General features: G+C 40.7%; 1 protein-coding gene across 1 annotated transcript; it reads left to right on the top strand.

Moving 5' to 3' along the window:
• The first annotated feature begins 5,462 nt into the window (after positions 1 to 5,462).
• On the top strand, positions 5,463 to 22,761 carry ehd1a (EH-domain containing 1a). The gene is made up of 6 exons (XM_073486663.1): positions 5,463 to 6,236; positions 12,851 to 12,948; positions 19,103 to 19,344; positions 19,959 to 20,129; positions 21,148 to 21,312; positions 21,627 to 22,761. The coding sequence occupies exons 1-6, from the start codon at positions 5,848 to 5,850 to the stop codon at positions 22,164 to 22,166; spliced, it is 1,605 nt and encodes a 534-aa protein (XP_073342764.1). The 5' UTR covers positions 5,463 to 5,847; the 3' UTR covers positions 22,167 to 22,761.
• The last annotated feature ends 300 nt before the right edge of the window (positions 22,762 to 23,061 follow it).

The following is a 23,061-nucleotide window of genomic DNA, read 5'->3' as shown; positions in this document are numbered from 1 at the left end:
AAAGCGATTTTTTTTCCCTTTTTTTTGTCATGCTTTCTGGGAATATTTAGAAAAAGCTTCCCCTTCTTTGAACATTTCCACCAGTTAAAGCAGATAATAAAATGAAAACTAGGCTTGATGGAAAAAATATTCCCATGGTAAATCATAATTATGAAATAAATCCCATAATCATGTTAGTTAGTTAATCATCAAAAGTCAAATTTATGAGATAAACGTCAACATTTGTAACTCTTTATTTAACTTTTAAATATTACTATCTAATAATTATGACTTTATCTCATCATTTTAACTTTGTATCTCATAATTTTAACTTTTTATCTCATCATTTTGACTTTTATGTCATTATTTCGCCTTTACATCTCATAATTGTGACTTTATCTCATAATCTTGACTTCTAACCATTTCTCAAAGTAAATAGCCTATTATAATGAAATATACTCTGTACATAACATATTGAATATAACAGCCTTTCACATTCAAGCCCTCATAGGCTGATATTTCTTCAAGTAATATTTGAATTAGTTCGCATGACACCCTAAAGGTGTACATGGTTCACCTTACACTCAGACCTATAACACAGCAACAGCAATATCAGTACATTGTCAAGTTTTGACGGCAGTATCTGTAAATGTATGTGTTTAATATATCTGAGACCCACCATACATTATAATCATGACACTTAACATTATTCAGACATTCTCTGTGAAAACTCAAAATGTGTGTTTGAGTCTAATAGTTATAAATAGTCTATAAAATTAGATTATTATTGATGCAAGAATGTAAAAAAGCAGCTTTTTAATTCTGTAGCTAGTTGAGTCAGAGTCAATCTTAATGACTTTATGCACTGTTTAGTAGCGAGACCATAAAAATGTTCAATAAAATAAGGTATGTGATATACAACATTAATTTATGAAATGTAGAGGAGCTGTATTGTAAAGCACCACAAATGGAAATAACCCAGTAAAGTTCAATCACTGTTAAATTTAGGCTCTTTAAGTACAGAACTGAAGTAAATGTCGATTATTTGACTCCACTGCCTTTCAGAAATATAGTTTAGCCTGCTAATGTTTATTGTTTTTATAGACCAGTACAGCTACCTCAGGACTTTATTGTCCCTTACTTTACGACAAGGACAAAGGTAGGTAATGAGCAAAGGTCAAAAGAGTAGATGTCATAAAAGTTTTGATAGTTATATCAGATTTTTAGGGACCTTTGCTCTAAATTATGTGGAAATCAAACAAGTACAGGTTCTAAAGAGACAGAAAGAGAAGTGATTATGCTTCTTGTGTGCATCAGCTGCGATTACTTCTCTCTCCATTTAGTTATTTAATCAATCAATTATAATTGCGTCTGCCCCATGAAAAGTATATCTCTATGTAGTTCTTGTGAACCAGACAGCCGAGGCAGGAAGCCATTACACTGAATGAAGAGGCCTAAATGTGTGAAGAGGCTTAAGTGCTCTGAAGGCCGGATGGTGTTTCTATTGGCTGTTCTGCATCTTGTGATGATTGTGTGAGGATGGGATACATCCTTGTGTGTCTGTGGGTGTTCAAACACAATGCAATTTGCTGAGTTTTATGGCCAGGTTGGGTCTGTTACATATTTACAGTAAGTGTAATGATTAATTTCTTTCTCTCCCCTACGCAGTCTTAAGCAGCCCTCATCCACGGAGTCCACCATTCCCCCGGGACAGACTTCAGTCTCAGCCTGCTCTCTTCTGTCTGACTTCTCTTTTAAAAGCTCGCCCACTATCTGTTTTTCTCTCCTGTTTACCATGTATTTGTTTGGCTTGCTTTTCCTCACACTCTCATTTGGTCTTTCTTTTTCCACTTTTCTGACTTTTCTCACAGAATTAATGACTCAAACGAGCCTCATTTGCAGTATTTTCCTGGTGAGTATGAATTTTTAATTCGATGTGGCTCATGAACTGAAAAACAATCAAGTAAACTGTTTGATTTCATCATTTTGAGCAAATTTACGTTTCATTTACAGACGGCATTTGTACCAAGATGATCGTGTAATCTGTTTTGTGTTTTGTATTGATTACATATTAACTGTGCACCCACTCTGCTAGCAACTTGAGCACCTAGTAACTGGAAGTGCATTCATTTCTTCAAATAGTAAAAAGTCACTCAGATCCTCCTTTGAGCAATGAACTAAACGGCTGTGAAGAGAGACCAAAAGTGGCTATTGGGAAAGTTCATTAATTGAGTCAAAACCGAATTGAGCTCCTGATTAAATTAGTGCTTTCTAGGCAACAAACATGCTTCCATTCTGTAAATTAAGTTGTTGGATGATTGTGTTAACCGAGAAATCAATTTGCACAGCTGTTAATGGGGCTAAAATCAAATTTCACACTTCATTCGTGGTTCTCCTTCCTCAAAAACCTTAAACCTGTTATATCCATCTGTAAACAATAATAACTGTTTTCAAAAGGAGATTTTAAGACTGAAATATCATCTGTTCAGGGCAGAAAAGGTAGATTTTGTCTCTAAAGTTAACCCAACTTCTGTCAGAATTGTAAGAGTGAAGATGTCTACATTTAATTTATCATATTTCTTTCTCAAACTTCATTTCCTGATGCAGGACTGACCAGATTCTCCGTCCAGACTTTATATTGAGGTGCTTTCATCATAAACACTTTCATTATAACGTGAGCTCTGAGGTTGGTACTGATAACATTTTCACTGTGGAGTAATCAGCTAAAAAATATACCTAGGTGGGCAAAGTCGAAGGAGACAGTCGGGGTGAAGGTCTCTTTAGTACACCCTTAAATTGCTTTATGGCGCTGTTTGTTACAGAAAGAGAGGGTTAAGGGTCAAAGCTCAGTCGGGAGATTCTGGTAAACTAAGGAGAGGACAGAAGGAAATGATGCACGCTCAGTTTACAACTTGTGCTCAAAGCCATATCAATGCCTGTATGTAAAAGATTAATTTAAACGGACTAAAGGTTACGATTTATTTGCAGGGATGATGCTTTCGCCTGACTCGTTGCCCACTTTGATTGAGTGAATGACGCTGATTTTATTGGTCATAAGGTTAACCTGTTACTTAGAAGCAGTAAAAACTAAAAAAGGGAGTCATGAGGACATGGTAAATGATATCTCTCTTTATTGGATGGGTGGTATTATTACATGAGGACTCAGATAACAAAGAATAAGCTGTAAAATAATGTAATGTAATCGGTGAGGTTTGACCAAAAGAGGGCAGTATTATCACATATGCGGGAAACTTTTATCACACTGGTGCCATGTTGTTTAAATATGTAACATTATGAAAGTCTTATCTTTGCACTTTTGTTAAGATTTTGTGACAATAGTTGTATGAATCTGGCCGCTGCTGGGAAAAAGTCACACTTATATCGCACTCGTCGAAGGCATGACAAGCATTTTTAAAATGCATTTCAATTGTCAAATGAGCATAATCACAAAAGGGAAAATGTTTTTTACAATCACGCCTAATAAATATTGTCAAACGCTTACAGGCCACTGATGTCTATTTGTATCACTGAATGGTTCAAGTCAGCAGAAAACTGTTTGGTGAAATGAATCCCACCACCTCCACGTTCTCATGGTCTCCACGTCAGCTGTGCTGTTTCTGTGGGTCTCACCAGCTGTAACAGCATCTCCATATGGAAAAACTCTGGCTTCCAGTGGAGCTGCTGTTATCTGTGGAGGGACACCTCTTGTCATCGAAAAGCTGCTAGGACAGTTCACACATCTGACGTTCAAAAGATACTGGGTTGTGTACAGTAAATAACTTCTATTTGTTGTTGTTTTTTTCATTCCGTGCTCTTTTTATGCTTATTTCTACACAGGCTGTTCTTTCAAATAAAAGCTGATCCCTTAATAGCTGTTTTTCTGTGTTTTTATTGAGCTGTTTGTGCAGAGAGAACACAAAGATGACACTGAGGGACACCTTAGTTTATCATTATATCGTTTGAGTGCGAGAAAGAAATGTAATGAATGACTACTTTTATTTAAATGTCATGACCTACAGGCCTTTTAGATCTAGAGGCAAGTTAAAACTAAAAACAAATAAAACCTGTGGAGCTGTATTTATAAATTGTATATCAAAATATATAATATCAGAAATGTATTTAACAAATTCAACATTAAAATGCTTGCATACAACGCCCCGATGGATAAATGACATTTTCTGTTTCAATGTTAAGAGTATGAATGAATGAATGAATGACATTACATACTAACATTACATACAGAGGCAACAGAAAGCAAAAGGAAAGGTGTCATTATGACCATATCAGTGTGTACTTAGATACAGCCAATGAAAACCGAAACCACATTTGAACCCTGAAGGGCCATTTCTGGTAAGGGTAAAAAGTTACTGGAAGTTGCACTGACTTGAATGGATGCTTGGAGTTTCCATAGTTTCCATAGGCCAAGACAAAGTATATCACATAGAAACTTAAATACCTCAGTATGGAAAAAAGTATTTGTGAAAGGATGTTTGGCCTAAGACAGATAATCAATACATGATTATTTATGTTTTTATAATAAAAGGTCAATTCATGTGTATATTTTCTTTTTAATACCCATAAAATAGAACTGTTTATATTTTGAGGGTCAATAACTGAAACATTGTGGCTGGAAAATACACAATATTACTGTGTAAAAGAGGGGTAGACTGATTATCGGTCTGGCAGATTATCAGGGCCACGAGTAGTAGCCAATCAGCACTAAATGATCTGAATTTGCTTATTTAAGTTATCAAATAAATGAAGTGGAGTGAAAGTATTCAGTATGGGTAGACAGATTATCGGCCCTGGCCCATTATCGGGGCAGATATTCAGCATTTTCCGATTATCTGTGTCTGTAATTCTTCTGTCAGATAGCTGATAAAATGAATTAATTTAAAAATGTGCTATTGTCGCGCTGATGCAACATGATGTCCTGCCCACAACAATATCTGATTGGTAACACGTCATAATTAAGAGCCTATAAACAATCAAATAATCTGATTCTGCAAAGTAACTAGAAACTAAATGTGTCAAATAAATGTAGTGGAGAGGAAGCATAAAGTAGCAGAAAATGGAAATACTCAAATAAAGTACCTCAAAATTATACTTAAGAAGGGTGCTTGAGTAAATTGTGCTCAATTTATTTCATCACTGGTAGTTAGAAGTTTTGACACAAAAAGATTCATTTTTACTGCGAATGAATATCGGTCCCAAATATCGGTTTTCTGTCTCCTTGATTTCCAATAATCAGTATCAGCCCCCCAAAAAAACCATATCAGTCGACCCCTAGTGTAAATTGAGAATTAATATAACATTGTCGTCCTTTACATGTGAAGGATATTGCAAATAAATATATACTGAGAAATTGTGGATTCTTTAAAATTAGGAGCTATAAACATCCTTCACGACCAGCTGGCAGCGTTGATGCTTTTATTGTGAAAAATGCGTGACTTTTTCCGGTATACGTACACCAGCCTTCTTCGGTGGGTTCACCAACTGACAGCCGGTTGCTAAGCGAGTTAGCCGACTGCGAAGAGGAGTTTTAAACGGGTTCACAGCCGGAGCCGTGTAGTATCAGGCGATATCTAGATTATCTAGAGCTAAGTGTTCGTGGTGGACTGTGGCTGACTGTATCAGGTTTGCCAACGTCAGCCGGAGTGGGAGTCCTCCCTGCATGAGCGCCTCGCAGTGTGTGGCTAGCTAGCGAAGAGGAGGGTGGGGACAAAAAACTTCCCAAGACCTCGCCCAGCCGTCGCTTCATTCCAGCAGGCAGCTACTCTGTTGACGGTGTGAGAGAAGCCACACCAGTAAAAACAGCTAATTATTCAAAGGGGAGGCCGGCACCAGTCGTGTCAAAAATCAGCAAGCATGTTCAGGAAAAACATGAAGAAGGACCCGGAGCTGTTTCAGAACGTGTCGGAGGGGCTACGGCGGCTTTACCGGACCAAACTGTTCCCGCTGGAGGACACGTATCGGTTCCACGACTTCCACTCTCCTGCGCTCGAAGATGCCGACTTCGACAACAAGCCCATGCTCCTCCTGGTGGGTCAGTACTCCACCGGGAAGACTACATTCATCCGGCACCTCATGGAACAGGACTTCCCCGGTATGCGGATTGGCCCCGAGCCGACCACGGACTCTTTCATCGCGGTGATGCACGGTGAACAGGAGGGGGTGGTGCCGGGTAACGCGCTGGTTGTCGACCCCAAGAAGCCCTTCCGTAAACTCAACGCCTTCGGCAACGCGTTCCTCAACAGGTAAAGCCACTGCCAAGTCCCCAGACCACATCCAAGAGCTTAAACTGAGCAATGTGAACTATGTAATGCACTAGGATTATAGGGTCTGATCCTTGCGTTTATTCATTAATGTGTGAATGGGATTAATATCAATATCTACGTTATGCTTGTCTTGAAATGTCATTTATAATACAGCTGGTTGTGAGGAGACGTGTCATAACAACACATCACCCATGATTTAAATGGCCTACATACAAGTCTTTACTTGTTACCACTCTTTTTCAAGGTGTGCTATTGCACAATGCTCCCACCAGTGTCTTTCATCACCCTGAGAGAATGTGGATGTTAAGTGTCAATGGTGTATGCCAAAGCAAATGACAGGAAAGGTGCTTTCCAACGCCTTACTCCGTTGAGTATGAAGTTCTTTCACTTTGGACCACAACCTACCAATTAACATTGCAACTTGCCCTTGATCAGGCACACCTTACCAATACCGTCCGGCAGGGTCACTGGTGACAGATCGTTTTGTCCCAGTGTCAAATGTGGCCCCTTGAGTATAGAAATAGTTGTAGGTGATGTTGCTAGGCAACAAGCTGACCTTGTCCTGTCCTCGGATGTAGGTGCCATAAGTTTTGTACCCCCCGGTCATATAAGTGTTACTTCATCAGTAAAAGCCGACGAGCCAACTCCCTTATTCCCTACCTGTGCGTAGGCCTTGTGAAATCTTATCACAAAGGGTTAAAGGTTTTTGTGTGACTGTGTCTCTTCCTGTAGTATTGTTTCATTGAGTCAGCAGTTGTTCACTAAGGTTATAGTTAGTGTCAAGACATGATTCAGCTCATTGGATTTTGATCCACATGCCGGATGATCTAGACGTTCTGTGGAAACTCCCACTGCACTTCTTGAAGTTTTGTGAATCACTTGGACTGACACTTAAGTCTGTAATTCAGCCTGAAGTCAAAATGTTCTCATGGAAAAAAACCCTGTAGTGAGTCAGAACTACAGCGTTGCTCAGGTGGGGGGGAAACACCTGGCAAAAACACCAACAGCAAAATAAGAGCAGAAGAGAAAGTGAAACAGACAAATAGTATAGAGGGAAAGCTTGGTTGGTGATGTACTTTGAAACCAAGAGAGATCAGAGAAGGACAGTGGAAAGACTGCCAGTATCAAGAGCCCAACTGATAATTTGATCAGGTGATAATATAAAATGATATGGGCCTATTATATATCAAAAACTGTAAGTATATTGTGCAATATGCACCAATATGAAAACTTTTTTTCCCCAGAACATTATGTAGAAAAAGAGGCTTTATAACTATTCATTATCAAGTGCAGTTTACTGTCATTTAGGACAATAAAGTATATTGTTGAACTGTAAATATCCTGCCTGCACTTGTGTTTGATAAACACAGTTGAGGGATTATTGCAAAAAAAATTGTGTGTTTATGCATATATTCTGTTTTCATAAGAAAATCAACTGATATATGTATCAGAATTATTTTCTCCCTGACATTGGTGTCAGGATTAGCCCCCCAAAATCCAGTGTTTTGCTCAGGCTCTACCAGTGAATCATTGAGATTATGAAATTAGCTTCTCTCAAACAAAGAGTGCAAGGTGAGACTGCACAAGCAAGGCACTATGAGTCAGAGCCAATGTGACGATGCTTGGTGAAAGCTAAAACATCTTAAGCCAAGCTATTGTGATGACATCAGATGACTAACATCCAATCGCTGATCGTGTCACTTCCTGTAGAGGATGTGGGAATATATCTCCTCTTTCCGCAGTGGCCGTGTGGTGTCACCCTGCAGAGGGATAGCCAGCCAAACAGATGGACAAAGAACACACAAATTAACTTGTGGACAGTGTTTATCTTAATCTGTTATTAGCTTCAGATTATCAAGTGGGTTGTCTGGCCATATGTTGCAAGTTGACACACAGTTAGGCCGATTGCCCATATTTTCTATTGAGGTCCCTTCCCTTAATTATGTGGAGTGTTTGCCTTATCTTGAATGAGTGGAAGCGTCTGCCAAACAGCATCAGTCAAACTGAGGAACATAAAGTCATGCAGTTTAGATAATACTTGAAGGGGGGTAGAGGTGTTTGACTTCATAGACCACGATTCACCCCTCTGGAGTTTATTACAGGCTTGAGGGGAAACCAGATAAGATTGTGGATAAACAAAGGCTATTGTCCATAGTAGCATAATTTGTCAAACTGTTGGAGACAATCCTGTGGTATCATGGGACCTGTGGTTCTCTTTTGAATTCAGTCTGCATCTTTGTCTCAGGAGCATATTCAGGCTGGAGAGGTCACACTTTGGCTCACATGATCGTACATAGCAGAATATGTGTGGATGAGAAAAGCAGGTGCACAATCTGTTTGAACAGCTTTGTGTTTGTGTCGACCCAGTACATATTTAATCAGTTGTGATGGCACTTTGCCTCGAGCAGGCCTACTGTTGATAAAACTTCTGTCAAGAACCAGATCCAGGCAAACATTTGGAACCAGGCTGTTTTTGGCCCAGACAGGGCCAGTTTTCCACTTTCCCCTCAGGAGGCCAAAAGTATTTGGATTGGCCCTCAGCTGTTGGTTGAATGTGTTTTTGCTCATGAAAGCAGGTTGGAGATAGTGAGGATCAGATAGTTGATTACCTGATTTAAAGGTGGAGGAGAAAATACCATGTCAGGGGGGCACACAACACCTTGTTAAGCGTGATGGCAGCTCCAGTGTGTCGCTCTTTAACCATAGTCATTCAACCTGCAGATTAGCCTTTAACTACCAGCCTCAGAGAGGACTTACCCTCAGTGTAATCAGTTATTTATGAGGAGAGTAAACAGAAATCATCTGATGCATACACATACAGTTTGCTCTTGGATTTGGTGTAGTCTACTAGCTTGCTAATTTTCACCATTTTTCCATTATTTTTATTGGGATCGACCAATATGTTTCTTTCAGGGCCAATACAAATTATTAGTAATCACGGAGACTAATGACTGATTTTTGGTACTGATATACATTTGCAGTAAAACTAGAATGGCACTCAGTAGAGTGAATACATCCACCAAGGCCCAACAGTTCCTATTATTTCAATCAAGCATAATTCAATATCAAACTACAAAGCCCTGTATCACTCTAAATTTCAAACCACCCATAACTGCTTAATCATAATTTCAGCAGATCTCATTGGGTATAAGATTTAAAACATTTGCAAAGCGTGAAGCTGCTGATATGATCCATCATATTTGTTTGGAAAAACTATTAATATCTCTCTGAATCCCCATTTCTCAGCTGTATATTGGCGTCACTTGAAGGTCTCTATCCCTATTTATTACGGTACAGTGGCTGAAAAAATTAAAATCCAGATCTGCAAGAAATTGTACTCACTCAGATTACAGCTACCTAAATACACCTTTGCATTATTCCCTGAGAAATTAATGATAATGTCAAAAAACACCCTTTGTTAAAGAAAGAGAAAACATTCCTGGATCCTTCCCTTTATACTTCCACTCCTTTACATTTATTTGATAACTTTAGTTACCAGGTACTTTGCAGATTCATATTTTTCAGTGTTGAAAGGCTATTAGTTGTGACGTGTAACCAATCAAATAGTGTTGTGGGCGGGACATTGAGTGATAACTACAGACAGAGAAAGGAAGCTGCATCTGAATTTCGTGGTATCGGATCGGTGCATAGACTCACGACTCGCTGATATCGATACCTGCATTTTCGGCAGTATTGGCGGCACTTCCAGTACTGGTATCGGAATCGGAACAGTTCTAGTTTATTTTAGTGCCAATTGGACACAAAAAAGTGAGAGCCAGTAAATGCAAAAAGCTGATTATCAGCCCTGATAATCAGTCTGTCCCTAATTTCTTTTTTTCAAGCCTGGTTTCAGAAGGTCTAAACCACATATGTTTCCTGAAAAGTGACTTCTTCCACCTCCATATAAACCTGCCTATTTTTTTTTTTGCATTCTAGTTAAAATACCATTGCAGTCGGAGGGCCTCAGTGTGTTTTCTGCTCTCTGTAAGCCATTACTCAGTAAAACCATTAGTCAGCAAAGCTTAAGTTCCGCACAGGCCCACCCCGGCCCACACTGTCCAGCTCCGTCCTGTCCTGCTCATGGCCTGTTATTCCGGGACACTGACTCTGCACTTTACAGAGATAGTGGTTGACACATATGCATCCTTACAGAGCTCATCAACAAATACACTTGAGGACGTCGTGTTTTGATAGAAATATATAAGATATGTATATAATTTATTCACACACACACACACACACACACACACAAGGGAAGATTTTAGAGGAAGCAAACGTGGAAAAGTGACACAGTTGTGACTTCCCTGTCCACATCTTCAGTGCTAGCAACAGCCGCCCTGTTTCCTCTTCTCTGCAGGAAGTTGAGGTTACGATGTGAGGGGAGGTCATAGGTCAGGAGGTGGAGTCTGACCTCCAATCACATGGGGGTCTGACGTGGTCTTCACGCCAGGACAGCGGCCTCACAGCCAGGATGGGTTTCTCACTTTGTCGAGACATAATCCTATAGCGAAGGGTCTCAGTTCAGGGCTCTTGGGGCCCCTGTTCCTGGTAGGGTCCTCTGTTTCTAAGAATTCCTGCTTGAGGCCATCAGAGCATTTTTTCCTACAAGCTCTATGTGGAAAATGTAGGGGTAGATAGTTCAATGGAAAACCTTTTGCCAAAATTCCAACAGGATATCATACGCCATCATCTATGAGAGGGAGTGGAAAGATCTGCATGTTTGTTATCGTTGGCAGTCACTGTTACTGTAATGTTATACTATTCAGAGGATCTCCCTTCTCTCATATTTCTTTGACTTGTTCATTGTCCTTGGATTTTTCCTTTTTCCTCCCTGCGTGAGGTATGGGATCTCTGTTAGGGTTTGGTGTGTGTGTGTGTGCACCCTCAGTGTGGTTGCAGCAGGAATGTAAAAGCACGGTTCTCCTGGTCTTATGACCCGGTGCCTCAGAGCTCATGTTGGGAGTATCGGTTCAGATTGAGTGAAAAGGGCAGCAGAGCGAGAAGTAGTACTCTGAGCTGTGGGCTTTCTTAACAATCCCCTTCTTTGTCCTGAGTGGGACGTCGTGGGTTTATGCAAAACCACTCATCCTCACTCGCTTTATACTGTGTGTATATCTGTCTGTGTTTGTGTGAAAGTGTGTGTGTGTGTGTGTCTTGAGAGCAGCGTTCCCCTTTTAAAGTTTAAACACCAGTAACCCGGCTTCAAGGAGACCATTGTGTACTGAATTATGTTGCGTTGGGAATGACTCAGGCCTGCAGTTCATAACTTTTAATGTATTGTCCAAGTGTTTCCCTTACATTCTTACATCAATGGTGACCTCCAACAAGAAACCCACCCCACCCGTTCACCCACACACACACTGACATAAACCTGACTATGAGCATGTAGTCCTGTACTGTTTTATTAGTAAAAACATGTCAACAATAAAGTTAATCTTGAATCTTGAATCTTGAACAAAAGCTGAAACAATTAATCAATAAGTTAATTTAAGGCAGTTTCAAACAAAAAACATTCCAGCTTAAAAATTACGGGATTTTAGTTGTCTCTTGTGATATTAAACTGAATATCTTACATTTATTTACTCTTGGTCAGACAGTACAAGCAATCTGAAGAGTCACCTTGGACTTAAAGGGTAATTCCACCAACTTTAAGTGTTTACAGGTTGTGAGGAGTACTACAGCATATATATATTTTAAAAAATGGTATAAAGCCTTTAGTGGCTGGCTCCAGAGGAAGCTGCATGTAATCTGCCTCCGATGTTGTCAGGAGGCAGATTACCAGGTTTTGAAAAGGAAGAAGAAAGTATGGAAATAAAAGATGTTATCTCTGGTTCTACTGTATCGATTCTGATCATTTGTTTTTAAATTGAGTCCAACAGTGGTCTGCTTTTCAAAACCTGGTGCCTACATTACCCAAAATGCAACTCAGCCACTGAGTTACAAAAGGCTTAATACTACTTTAAATTTGCTGTTGTTGTGTTGTTTATGGATATTGGCTACTTGTGCAGTAAAATAAATCAGTTAAGTTGTTTACAGGTGTACAGGACGCTACTGGTAAGCTAGGTCTAGGTAGCTGGGTCCTGTTTCTAATAAATAAATTAAGTGGTATCATATCAGTGCATAGACGTCCTCACTCATCAATAGAATTTCCTGCATTGTGGGCAGTTTTTGAGGCTCTTCCAATACTGGTATAGGTATCAGAACAACCCTATTGACGTGCTGTGTGGCACTATTATTTTAAATGTTACCTACTATTATCAACTAATTATATCAACATGAACAATTTGTCATTGCACGGACCTCGTGAAACCCACATTTGTCCTTTCCTCCCACTGCTGCTTTGTGTTTTAGTTGTGTATCTTTCCCAGCAAGGGTGTTTCACTAATGTTAGTGCCTGAGAGCATGAAGGTTGATACTGCAAACCTCCAAAATAATGTCTGTTTAATGCCAAGCTTATGTATAAACACTCACCCGACTGGTATTTCTCACCCTCCCTCTCTGCCCCTACACCCCACACTCTACCCACTCTCTCTTTCTCTTTTACTTTCTGTTTCTCCCTCCCTGTCCTCTGCACTGTCTCTTCTCTCACCCAGGTTCATGTGTGCCCAGATGCCTAACCCTGTCCTGGAGAGCATCAGTATCATCGATACTCCTGGAATCCTGTCCGGGGAGAAACAGAGGATAAGCAGAGGTCTGTCTGACGTAAACACCTCCATTTTTTTTAAGCACTCGCTCACTCATCTACTCACTAGTACTACTACTGTTTAACAGAACCACGCCCAGCCTGCTCAAAAAGTGTGAAATACTGCTAAACAGAGAGCCTTCCGTGCATGCAAAATAAACCCACAGGAAGCCACATGTTCAAATATAAGAAGGAAACATGATAAAACAACCTACATGCTCTTCCTGTCCTTAAGTCTCACTCTGGTATTTCTGTTTGGCATGCGCTCTACAAAGTCAACTCCAGCAGTCCGGCTCATAGCGCTGTCAAACCCGTATTTAACTCTTAACACCCTCAGGTCAGCGCTAACCAAACAGGTCATGTAAATCTATTGGAGGCCTTCACAGCTTGAAAGTAGCAAAGAGAAGGCACAAAGCCCTTCAATTTCATTTTCTGTCTCTGCACCTTGGTTTCCTGTCGCACCGTCTTCTTTCACATCCTTCCCTCTTTTTGGTTTTTACTTTCCTACTGTTTTCAGTTCAGCTTGTAGCAAGGGTTATATTAAAAGAGGTCGAAAATATTTCCGCTATGTAGCTGCGTGCCCTCATTCATCACTTTATATCTGAGTCATTTCCCTGTGCTCTGTGGAAATAAATCAATTCATAATTTTATCCATTTCACCACACGGTTCTGTGACCTGCAGGGTCACTTCTGAAATGCCACATCCACAGTTTTACTTTTGATGATGTGACAGAATGCAGAGCAGAAGGTAACAGTGGAGCTGAATGCAGCTTCTGCTTTTTTTACCTGACTTGAGCCCCTTTAAGAGGAAGCGCACATACATGCAGAAGGGTTTCTGTGTACTCTAGAGAAAGGATGTGGAGTAAAATGGCAAACATTGCAGAGAGTTTCCCAAGACTGCCCCCACCCACCCCCCCAATGCCGCTTATGTTGGACAGAGAGCTCGTACACAGTCAGTTAATCTGCTCTTTGGAGACTGATTTCCCACGAGACACAGCAGTATGAAAACTATGACGTAGAGCTTAAATGTCAGCCTATTTTGATAATTATTTGATCATTTAAGACAGTTTTTCTTTTTGATTTTTGCTACTTTTCTCATTATAAATTTAAAATCTTTGAGTTTTGGACTTTTTGGTGCAACAAACAAGCTATTTGAAGTCATTACTTTTCCCAGGAGGTTTTTACAGGCATTTTGCACCTTTTTATAGATGAAAGTATTTGTTAGTTGCTGTTCTTATAAGAAGCCATAGGAGAAACAGACACAGTACGGATGGTTGCCAAAGACACTGAAAAGGCCAAAGATGCGACTGTAAACATACAAGCGTAAATAAGTGGCATCTGATAAGAAACCAGAAAAAGTGTGTGTGTGAATGAAAACATAGGTTCATGTCGAAGTGACCCTGTCCACAGAGAGGAGGAGCAGAGGAAATCTGACGCCTCATACCTCAGACAGTTTTGTTTCTGTACATACATACTTATACAGTCTTACTGTCAAAGACACACACTCTTTATCAAGCTCACACGCACTCTCACACACACACATTATCATCGTAACTGTTTCTGTATAAACACAATACTGTAGTACCCAGACATACTGTACTGACTGTGGCATATATAAACAGGACCGATTGGATTGTGCTGCTGAAGTGTGACGGGCATGTGTGTGAGTGTGTGTGTGTGTGTGTGTGCACGCGTGTGGAGGTGCTCTGCATACTAGTACTGCCTGTACTACTACAGGTCTAAATGAGCTTTACATTCAGAAACAATGAAATATAGTTGTCCTTACATGGACACCACCCTTTTTCATTGCATAATACTCTGATAGTGGATTTATTTTTGATTGAGTCAGCAAGTATGGCTCAGTGCTTCTTCCTTTATGAACCATGAAGTGATGAAAACTATAATGAAACTGAATTTGCAGAACTAGTTGGCGGCTTTCCCACAATCACTGCTGATGACCGGACGTGAACGTTGAATGTTCATTGGCATTCAGCAAATTTTGCTGACGGGGGAAAAAAGACCTCTCAGAAGCTTTGTTGAAACTTCTAGAACATGTGGCCATAACATAGCTCTGTAGCAGTGTATGACAAGGTTTGACGTCTAGGGAAATATACTTATTTGACTTCTTGCCCAGAGTTAGATGAGAAAATTAATACCGTTCTCATGTCTTTATGCTAAATACGAAGCTAGTGCTAGAGACAATAGCATAGCTTAGCTTAGCATAAAGACTGGAAACAGCTAGCCGACAAATAAAAACTCAACGAAACACAAAATCAAAAGTACCTTTTAAACTCACTAATTAACACATGTATAAAATGATAATCCTCACGACAATGAGACCTTGTTGTGAGCAGTTTAATGTAGGAACTGTTTTCACTCTGTATCACTGCACAGAAGGAAGCATGCATCTACTCATGGACCAGACGCTAGCAAACTCAGTTAGCTAACATTACAGCGTGGCTGAGGAGGCACCATTAATGTTTACATCCGATGCTGTTACAAGCATGAGCCTCTTGTCCTCGAGTAGACGCACCTTCCTTCTGCACATTGATACGGTTGTTGGTTGTAGTTTAGTAAAAACAAGGCCCCCTTTCTCCAGTCTTCATGCTAAAATAAGCTAATCTGGTCCTGGCTGTAGCTTCATATTTACTGTACTAACATGAGAGTGGTAAGGATCTCATCTAAATCCCAACTAAAACTATTCCTTTGATTATCCAGGAGACTTGAATGACGATGTGTTTTCTGATATGTCCAGAAAAATAAATCCACAGCCTGGTCCTCCCACTTCTCTCTCAATGATTGGCAGATGATTTTGAGGCCTATCTAAATCTGTCATGAGCAAGTGAGTGGGTGTATCACTGCACATGGTAGAGACATAGCAGTTGTTGATGCTATGTGCTATAAGTAAGTCTAAGCTTGAGCAGCTGTCTCTCTGACTGATTCCCTGACGTGAGCGTTAAAAACAGACTAAAGAAAGAATGAGCAAATGTCCTCTGCGTCCTCCCACAGGGATCTGAGACTTAAAATTTCCCCTTTTATCCCTCCCTACTTTCACATGACGACTTGGACACAAACGGACAAGAACTCCTTTCAGCTCGTGGGGTGTTTTCCTTCATCCATCCTCTGTGTCCATCTCTAGTTACATTCATATTTTTCTTTTACTTTCACTTTTACCCCCCCCCCATCTTTCTCTCCCTTTCTCTTTCCCTTTTCTCTCCTCTCTCCATCTCCTCCATCATCTATCTATATCACCGTCGCATTTAGTCTCACTCTCCATCTACCGACTGTGTCTCTCTTTTGTATACATGTGCTCAGACACAGACAAAAGCCGGCCATGTTGGAATGCATGTGCAGCAGATCTGGCGCTGATTGTCCGACGGCCGAGATGAGCGTTTAGAGCAACTGCATTCTTCTCTGATCAGATGATCCACTGACTCTAATCAAAACCATAATTCTCTCTTCCTCACTTCCTCCCCAGCTCCTCGAGGCTCAGAGAGAAAAAGGCCTGTTTTATGTAATTTGAGTTAGACCCCTTGTTTCTCTAATAACTAAAGGAAGTGAGTAGTACAGTGAATGTCTGCACTCCAGCAATGCTTTTGCTTTTTTATCTCAACCCTCGTCTTTACAGTCTGTCTCAAATGTTTTCCCTCTTGCTTCTTTTTTATCTGTCATTTCTGGCAGGCTTGTTGTTTATAGGGCACATTTCTGAAAACAGTCCCTGATAGAGGTCATTTCTACACGCTGTCAGGCTTTTTCAAAAGGGTCCAAACTTTACCTTCAAATGCCTCTCCTGCTGTCTCAGTAAAGTTAGTTAATATGTAACCAGTGCAGAAAGCCCTGACTCTTGAAAGCTCTTATCTAAACATTATTGGATCGATATGAATAGAGAACCCACAATTAACCCTGCTCCAACACAATTTATTGACTGATTGAAGCCATCGAGCTCTTTGTCAGGTTGAACTCTTGTATTTCTCCAGACCAGTGTGCTGTGTGTGCTGTTTGTAAGTGCAACAGTGATGCAAAATGTCAGATATGCCTCCAAACTGACATGAATGCGGAAACCATTGTACTGGTTTATGTTTCACTGGTGATTCTCGTCTGATCAGAGCAGGAATTTATCACCGTCCATGCAAACAGTGAGGCTCTTCACAATAAGAGCTTTTTATCACGGGTGGTATTGACATTGACTGAATCTGTAACAGTTCAAATTAACAAAGGCCGAGTCCACACGTACACGGGTATTTTTGGTTTAAGACAACAACAATATCTGTCCAGACGAGCATTTTAGCACTGTTTAAGAAATCCAATGCTTGTTCCTGTCTTTCTGAATATGCACAATATAACATCCATTCTTTCAATGTAAGCTCCAATATCATTACACATACCCCGAGTTCACTTTTGCCATTGGTGCTATATACACTGAAAAAGCCCAATTACGCAATTTTAAGCAAATGTGTATGTCTTTTCCTAAAGAGTTTTCCTGAAGCTCCATTTTCAGTGACCTTAAACGCTGTTAACGTGTGTTTGAAAGACCAAAACACAAAAAAGCTTTGTGTTAAGAGATGCCCGTGTACGTGTGGACGAGGCCTGAAACAGCTCTGTTCTGAATTGAATCTTACTCAGCTGATTAACAAACCAACAAGGTTTCATATAAGGACTCCATTATGCTCCACACTAAGAGACCTATTGACAAATGATCCTTTCCAGAGCTGAACTGCTGCGGTATAGGCATGAGATATCAGTGAACACTGTGCAGTAACCCGTACAAGGAAAGCCAGAATCAAAACATGTAAAGGTCGAGTTATCACTTCAAGAAACATCAGGCAACGTACTGTGAAGGGATTCATGTCTGATCTTTATAATTCAGATATACACAGAATTTGTTTGTCACACATTTAACAAGATTGCAAACCAGCAAGCTCCCTTCAAAACTCAAAGAAATAAAAAGAAATTACTAATCCAGGGGCCTTATTCATAAAAGAGACTTATAATCAGTTTAGATTTTATGTATGACTTAAGTAGAAAACCACATATGAGTAGTTATTTATAGAACCGTACTCTGATATAGAAATGATCTTCTCTCTAAGCAAAGTCTCTAAACCAGACTTAAGTGATTTACCAGCTGGTTATGTAGGAGGTATAACAGATTGGGATCCATGTGTGTCGAGGCTTTGGCAAACTTTACATGAGTTTTGTGAAAAATGTGCAGCAGCAACACACTCCCAAGCTGCGTGTTTGGCTTTGATTGTCAACCCACGACTGACACCACTGAGTGATATGTGTTGCCTGGCTTCAATTTCCTCTATCATCGCTGTGATCTTGTCTTCCACAAAGTTTGATTTTCTCTTCATGGCTATTCCTGAACAGACAAAATGATACGAGAGGAAATGACTAGTCATTTTAAGCTGATTTGAGAGTCATAGTTCACAGGTGCCTAAGTTATAAATAGGATTCTTAAAACCTGCTTAAGAAAAGTTTTTTATGCTCAGTATCTTTCATGAATCAAACATAAGCACACAGTCAGGAATGATGTTAAGATCAAGTAAGTACAAATCTAAAAACATTATTTTAAATGAGGCTCCAGGTTAACTTACTTACTGTGAATATATCCTATAGATGTAAATATCCACCGATAATTAACAAGAAATTGTATCCCAGAAATGCTAAACTGGTTTTGAGAGCACATTGCGAGTTCAGTTTTTTTAACTGTATAAAGTCCGGCTTCAAATGTGTCTTTGAAAAACGGATCTAAGGGATCAAGATTGTTGCTTTATGTTGAAACGGTTACTATCAAACTCCAAAATATTAATGTCAGTACTGGCTTCCAAATACACTCAGAGCAACTGTCAAATTCAATATTTAGACAACAAAGAAAGTGTATTGACAAAACATTGCATGCTAAATCTACATACTACCTGTTCTCACCCACATTGTGTAACGGCCATTTAGCATCCCTTTGGAAAACAAATGTTAGACAGTTATCCAGCCAAAATACATTTTAATGTTCTTTTGAGCTTGTGTCAGTCAGTTCAGACTGAGAAAAAATCAAGTGAATCGACTGTTAAGTCACTAACAGGGCAGTAACACAGCAAGTCATTAATGGACACAGCAGTGTGTGTGCAGCTCCCATCTTTAATCAGCCCCTCTACTTTTCTCTCTCCAGGTTACGATTTCGCCGCTGTGCTGGAGTGGTTCGCAGAGCGTGTGGACCGCATCATCCTCCTGTTCGACGCCCACAAGCTAGACATCTCAGACGAGTTCTCCGAGGTGATCCGAGCTTTGAAGAACCACGAGGACAAAATGCGCGTGGTGCTGAACAAAGCAGACCAGATCAGCACTCAGCAGCTGATGAGGGTCTACGGAGCGCTGATGTGGTCTTTGGGAAAAATCATTAATACGCCTGAGGTAAAAAGCATTTGTTTTTCACATATATGCTTCTGTGTAATCAACACAGTATTTAAATGGACAAAATTTCAATCCGATTCAGTCCGAGGTAGATCTGGACAGGTTTTAATATTATTGAGCTAATGTTCTCAGTTTGTCTTTGTAACAAAAAATGTGTAAAAACTCCAATATATGGAGATAATGAAAGGGAAGTTCTTACACCATCTGTCTCAGTCCCTATAACCTGATACTGTGTGACCCAGCTTGTCTTATGATGTTTCCTTGACTGTTTAGTTAATGTTTGATCCGGGGCCATATTCATAAACTGATTCCAGAGGAACCTTTGGATCATGTAGAGAATTATTCATTGACTTTGACAGTGCATTATATTGTGAAGCCTCTCCACAGGATGTGAAACAAAGAACTGATATATTTAAAAAGTGTTTTTGTTGTGTCACTGTCAGCCTCACTGTCCTGTATTGCATTGTCACACATCCTGTGTGCCTGCTTACTCATTCTAGCCACGTTGCAGTGTCATGAATGCGACCTGTGAAAGAATTTCTCTCGTGTGGGTGTGGGCAGTAAAGTCTAACCTGATGTACAGTGATGATTTACTTGTGTTAACTTTTTTCCAGGTGGTGCGCGTATACATCGGGTCATTCTGGGCCCAGCCCCTGTTGGTCCCAGACAACAGAAAGCTGTTTGAGGCAGAGGAGCAGGACCTGTTCTTGGACATCCAGTCGTTGCCGCGTAATGCAGCACTACGCAAACTCAATGACCTCATCAAACGAGCTCGACTCGCTAAGGTCAGTAGAAAAGAGACTAATGCTACGTTCAAGTCAAAGTCGGACGTTGGAATGTCGTCGTTGAAATGTGCAGATTCTGACCTCCAAGAGTTACAACGGCAAAAGTTTACAAAAAACTTGGCTGACCGTAACAAAATGATGTTTCTTTAGCAAACGTACACAGAATAGAACCCTCAGCAGTGCAGCCACAGAATTTCTCACCAATCCGTCTGACTGTTGAGATGTGTCCATCAGGTCCAAAGTGGTGGATCGACCAGCAGACCAACATTGCCATCTATAGAGCTGTGCTGCTAGAAAAGCATCAACTCATGTTATTACTCATTACTCTTATTTTAACTCTCTTTCTTCCTCATTCTCTGACCACTACCCCCTGTCCTCCCGCTCAACAGGAGGAGGATTATGCAAAAAACAAAAATCTGATTTACACAACTGTGTTTGTGTTTAGTTTCTTAAATAACCAAAGACAGAAGTGAGCAAAGATTTTAGCAATTTGATAAACCACTGACCTTGAAACACTTAAGAGAAGAAAAGAGAAGAGGGATTATGTGTTATTTCTGCTCAGCTGCAATGTAAATTTTTTGTAATTTCCTAACTTTAAAAAATCCCCTAGATGTGTTTTAAGACATACAAAAATACTCTGCTTTAAAAGATATCTGTGCCTGGTGTGGTTTCTCATACCAGAAAAGTCTCATTCTCTGTATGTATACTGGAGTTGCATACAGGACCCTGATTGGCTTCTAAAATAGGTGTGATGTCACACAATTGTACAAACATCTTAAACTTTCTTTAACTTTAATTTAAGGCTTCTAGTAACTTCTAGTTTCAAACTCTGCACATACACCACTCTACACAGTGAAGCTCAAACATCCAGACAATCCTCGAGTGAAGAGTGACTGAACATTTTCTTGGTAGCATGAGAAAGCCCCTGAAGATCTCTGAACTAATAATGTTATAGTAATTACAATAGCGCAGTACAATATTAACTGAAAGTGTGTCCCATTTAATTTCTGGTGTCCAGGTGCAAGCCTACATCATCAGCTCTCTGAAAAAGGAAATGCCGAGTGTGTTTGGAAAGGACTCCAAGAAGAAGGAGCTGATAGCCAACCTGGGAGAGATCTACCATAAGATCGAGAAGGAGCACCAGATCTCACCTGGAGACTTCCCCAACCTCGCCAAGATGCAGGTGAGTTAAAGAAAAAAATGAAGATAAATCGAGCCGCCTACACATCAGACTGTGTTTGACTTCTTGGTTTGTTATACAAATCGTAGGAAACAAAGGTTCAGAGTAGAATGACCTTCCAACCTTTACTCTCTTCACATCTTTGCCCTTCTTTCCTGCACTTGCCCTCCAGGATGGGCCAGGACGGGGATGAGATTTATTTTTCCTGGTTTGTCAGGAAATCCTGCTTCTTGTACGCTACTCCTGTTGGTAGCCATTGACGACTGATCTATTTCTATCACCAATTCCTGTTTTCTCTCAACCCCCCATCCCTTCAGGAGCTGCTGAATGGCCAGGACTTCTCTAAGTTCGTAGTACTGAAGCCCAAGCTGCTGGAGGCGGTGGAGGACATGCTCGCCAACGACATCGCCCGTCTCATGGCCATGGTGCGCCAGGAAGAGGCCACCATGCCTAGCCAGATCGTCAAGGGAGGAGCCTTCGAGGGAACCATGACTGGTCCCTTCGGTCACGGCTATGGAGAGGGTGCCAGCGAAGGCATCGACGAGATGGAGTGGGTGGTGGGTCGCGACAAGCCTTCATATGATGAGATCTTCTACACCCTCTCTCCCATCAACGGCAAAGTGTCCGGCAACGCAGTCAAGAAGGAGATGCTGAAGTCCAAGCTGCCCAACACGGTCCTGGGAAAGATCTGGAAGCTAGCAGACGTGGATCATGATGGCTATCTGGATGACGAGGAGTTCGCCCTAGCCAACCACCTCATCAAGGTGAAGCTGGAGGGCCACGAGCTGCCGCCCACGCTGCCCGACCACCTGGTGCCCCCGTCCAAACGCGGAATGGTCTCGGCCTCGGAGGACTAGAGGAAGGCCGAGCAGCCTGTGGAGACCAGCAGTGTCAACGCTTATCGTCATGTTCAGGACTCTCCAGACAGAAGTCCAACCAAAACCACCAACAGCATCATCCTCCATCAAAGCTGCAAGTCTCCAGGCTTCCTGACGCACCACGAGGAGGCGACGCTGTGATCTTATTCACCAGAGAGAGACTGGAGGGGTTCGGGGGGAGGTGGGAGGGAGGGGAAGTCCATCTTTGTGCATTAGGGGATAATCTATTAGAAATAAATAAATGAATGGGGGGAGGGGGGGGCTGATTTGAAAACTGATGAAAGGACTCTACAGGGTTAGTTGGAGGTAGTGTGATGGGACTGATCATGGATTTGTGCATCCTGTGTAAAAGATGTCTTATAAATATACAGTCCATATTATTATATGTTGATCCAAAGAAATATAGTTTTTTCCCATTTGGAGAGAGAGAGAGAGAGGAAATAAATCGAAACAGCTGTTAGAATTGCTTTATCTATATTTTTGTATTTCCTGACTGTTAACTTTGACTCTTTCCAAATGCTTCCCTTTTTATTATTTTGCCAGATAAATAAAAAGGAATACTGTACCACCTGAATTGTGGTTATGTGGAGTTTGTATTGAATCTCTTTCAATGATACATAACGCTGATTTGAATTTGAAGAAGGTTTCCGTGGAAGAGCTGCTTATTCAAAACTATTAAACTAAAATTATTTTCCCTCCATAAATCTGAACTGAATCAGAGTTGTATGCTTTTAATTTGTAGTCATCTGACATTGAGGGTCATGTCAAGGACTGAGTCAGCTTGAGGTCATCCACTTTTATTTTGAAATGCCCACATTTTGATTGTTTCAATGCAGTCTACTGCCCTCTGCAGGACAGAAAGAGTCATTGCCAG

This window comes from Pagrus major, chromosome 18 (genome assembly GCF_040436345.1).
Source record: "Pagrus major chromosome 18, Pma_NU_1.0".
NCBI lineage: Eukaryota > Metazoa > Chordata > Actinopteri > Spariformes > Sparidae > Pagrus > Pagrus major.
This window is presented reverse-complemented; position numbering and strand designations above follow the sequence as displayed.

Excerpts from the sequence above, each read along its gene's own strand:
- ehd1a (XM_073486663.1), top strand. The coding sequence starts at position 5,848 with ATGTTCAGGAAAAACATGAAGAAGGACCCGGAGCTGTTTCAGAACGTG. Across the intron at positions 12,949-19,102 it reads GAAACAGAGGATAAGCAGAG|GTTACGATTTCGCCGCTGTG; the intron begins GTCTGTCTGACG and ends TTCTCTCTCCAG. Across the intron at positions 19,345-19,958 it reads AAATCATTAATACGCCTGAG|GTGGTGCGCGTATACATCGG; the intron begins GTAAAAAGCATT and ends ACTTTTTTCCAG.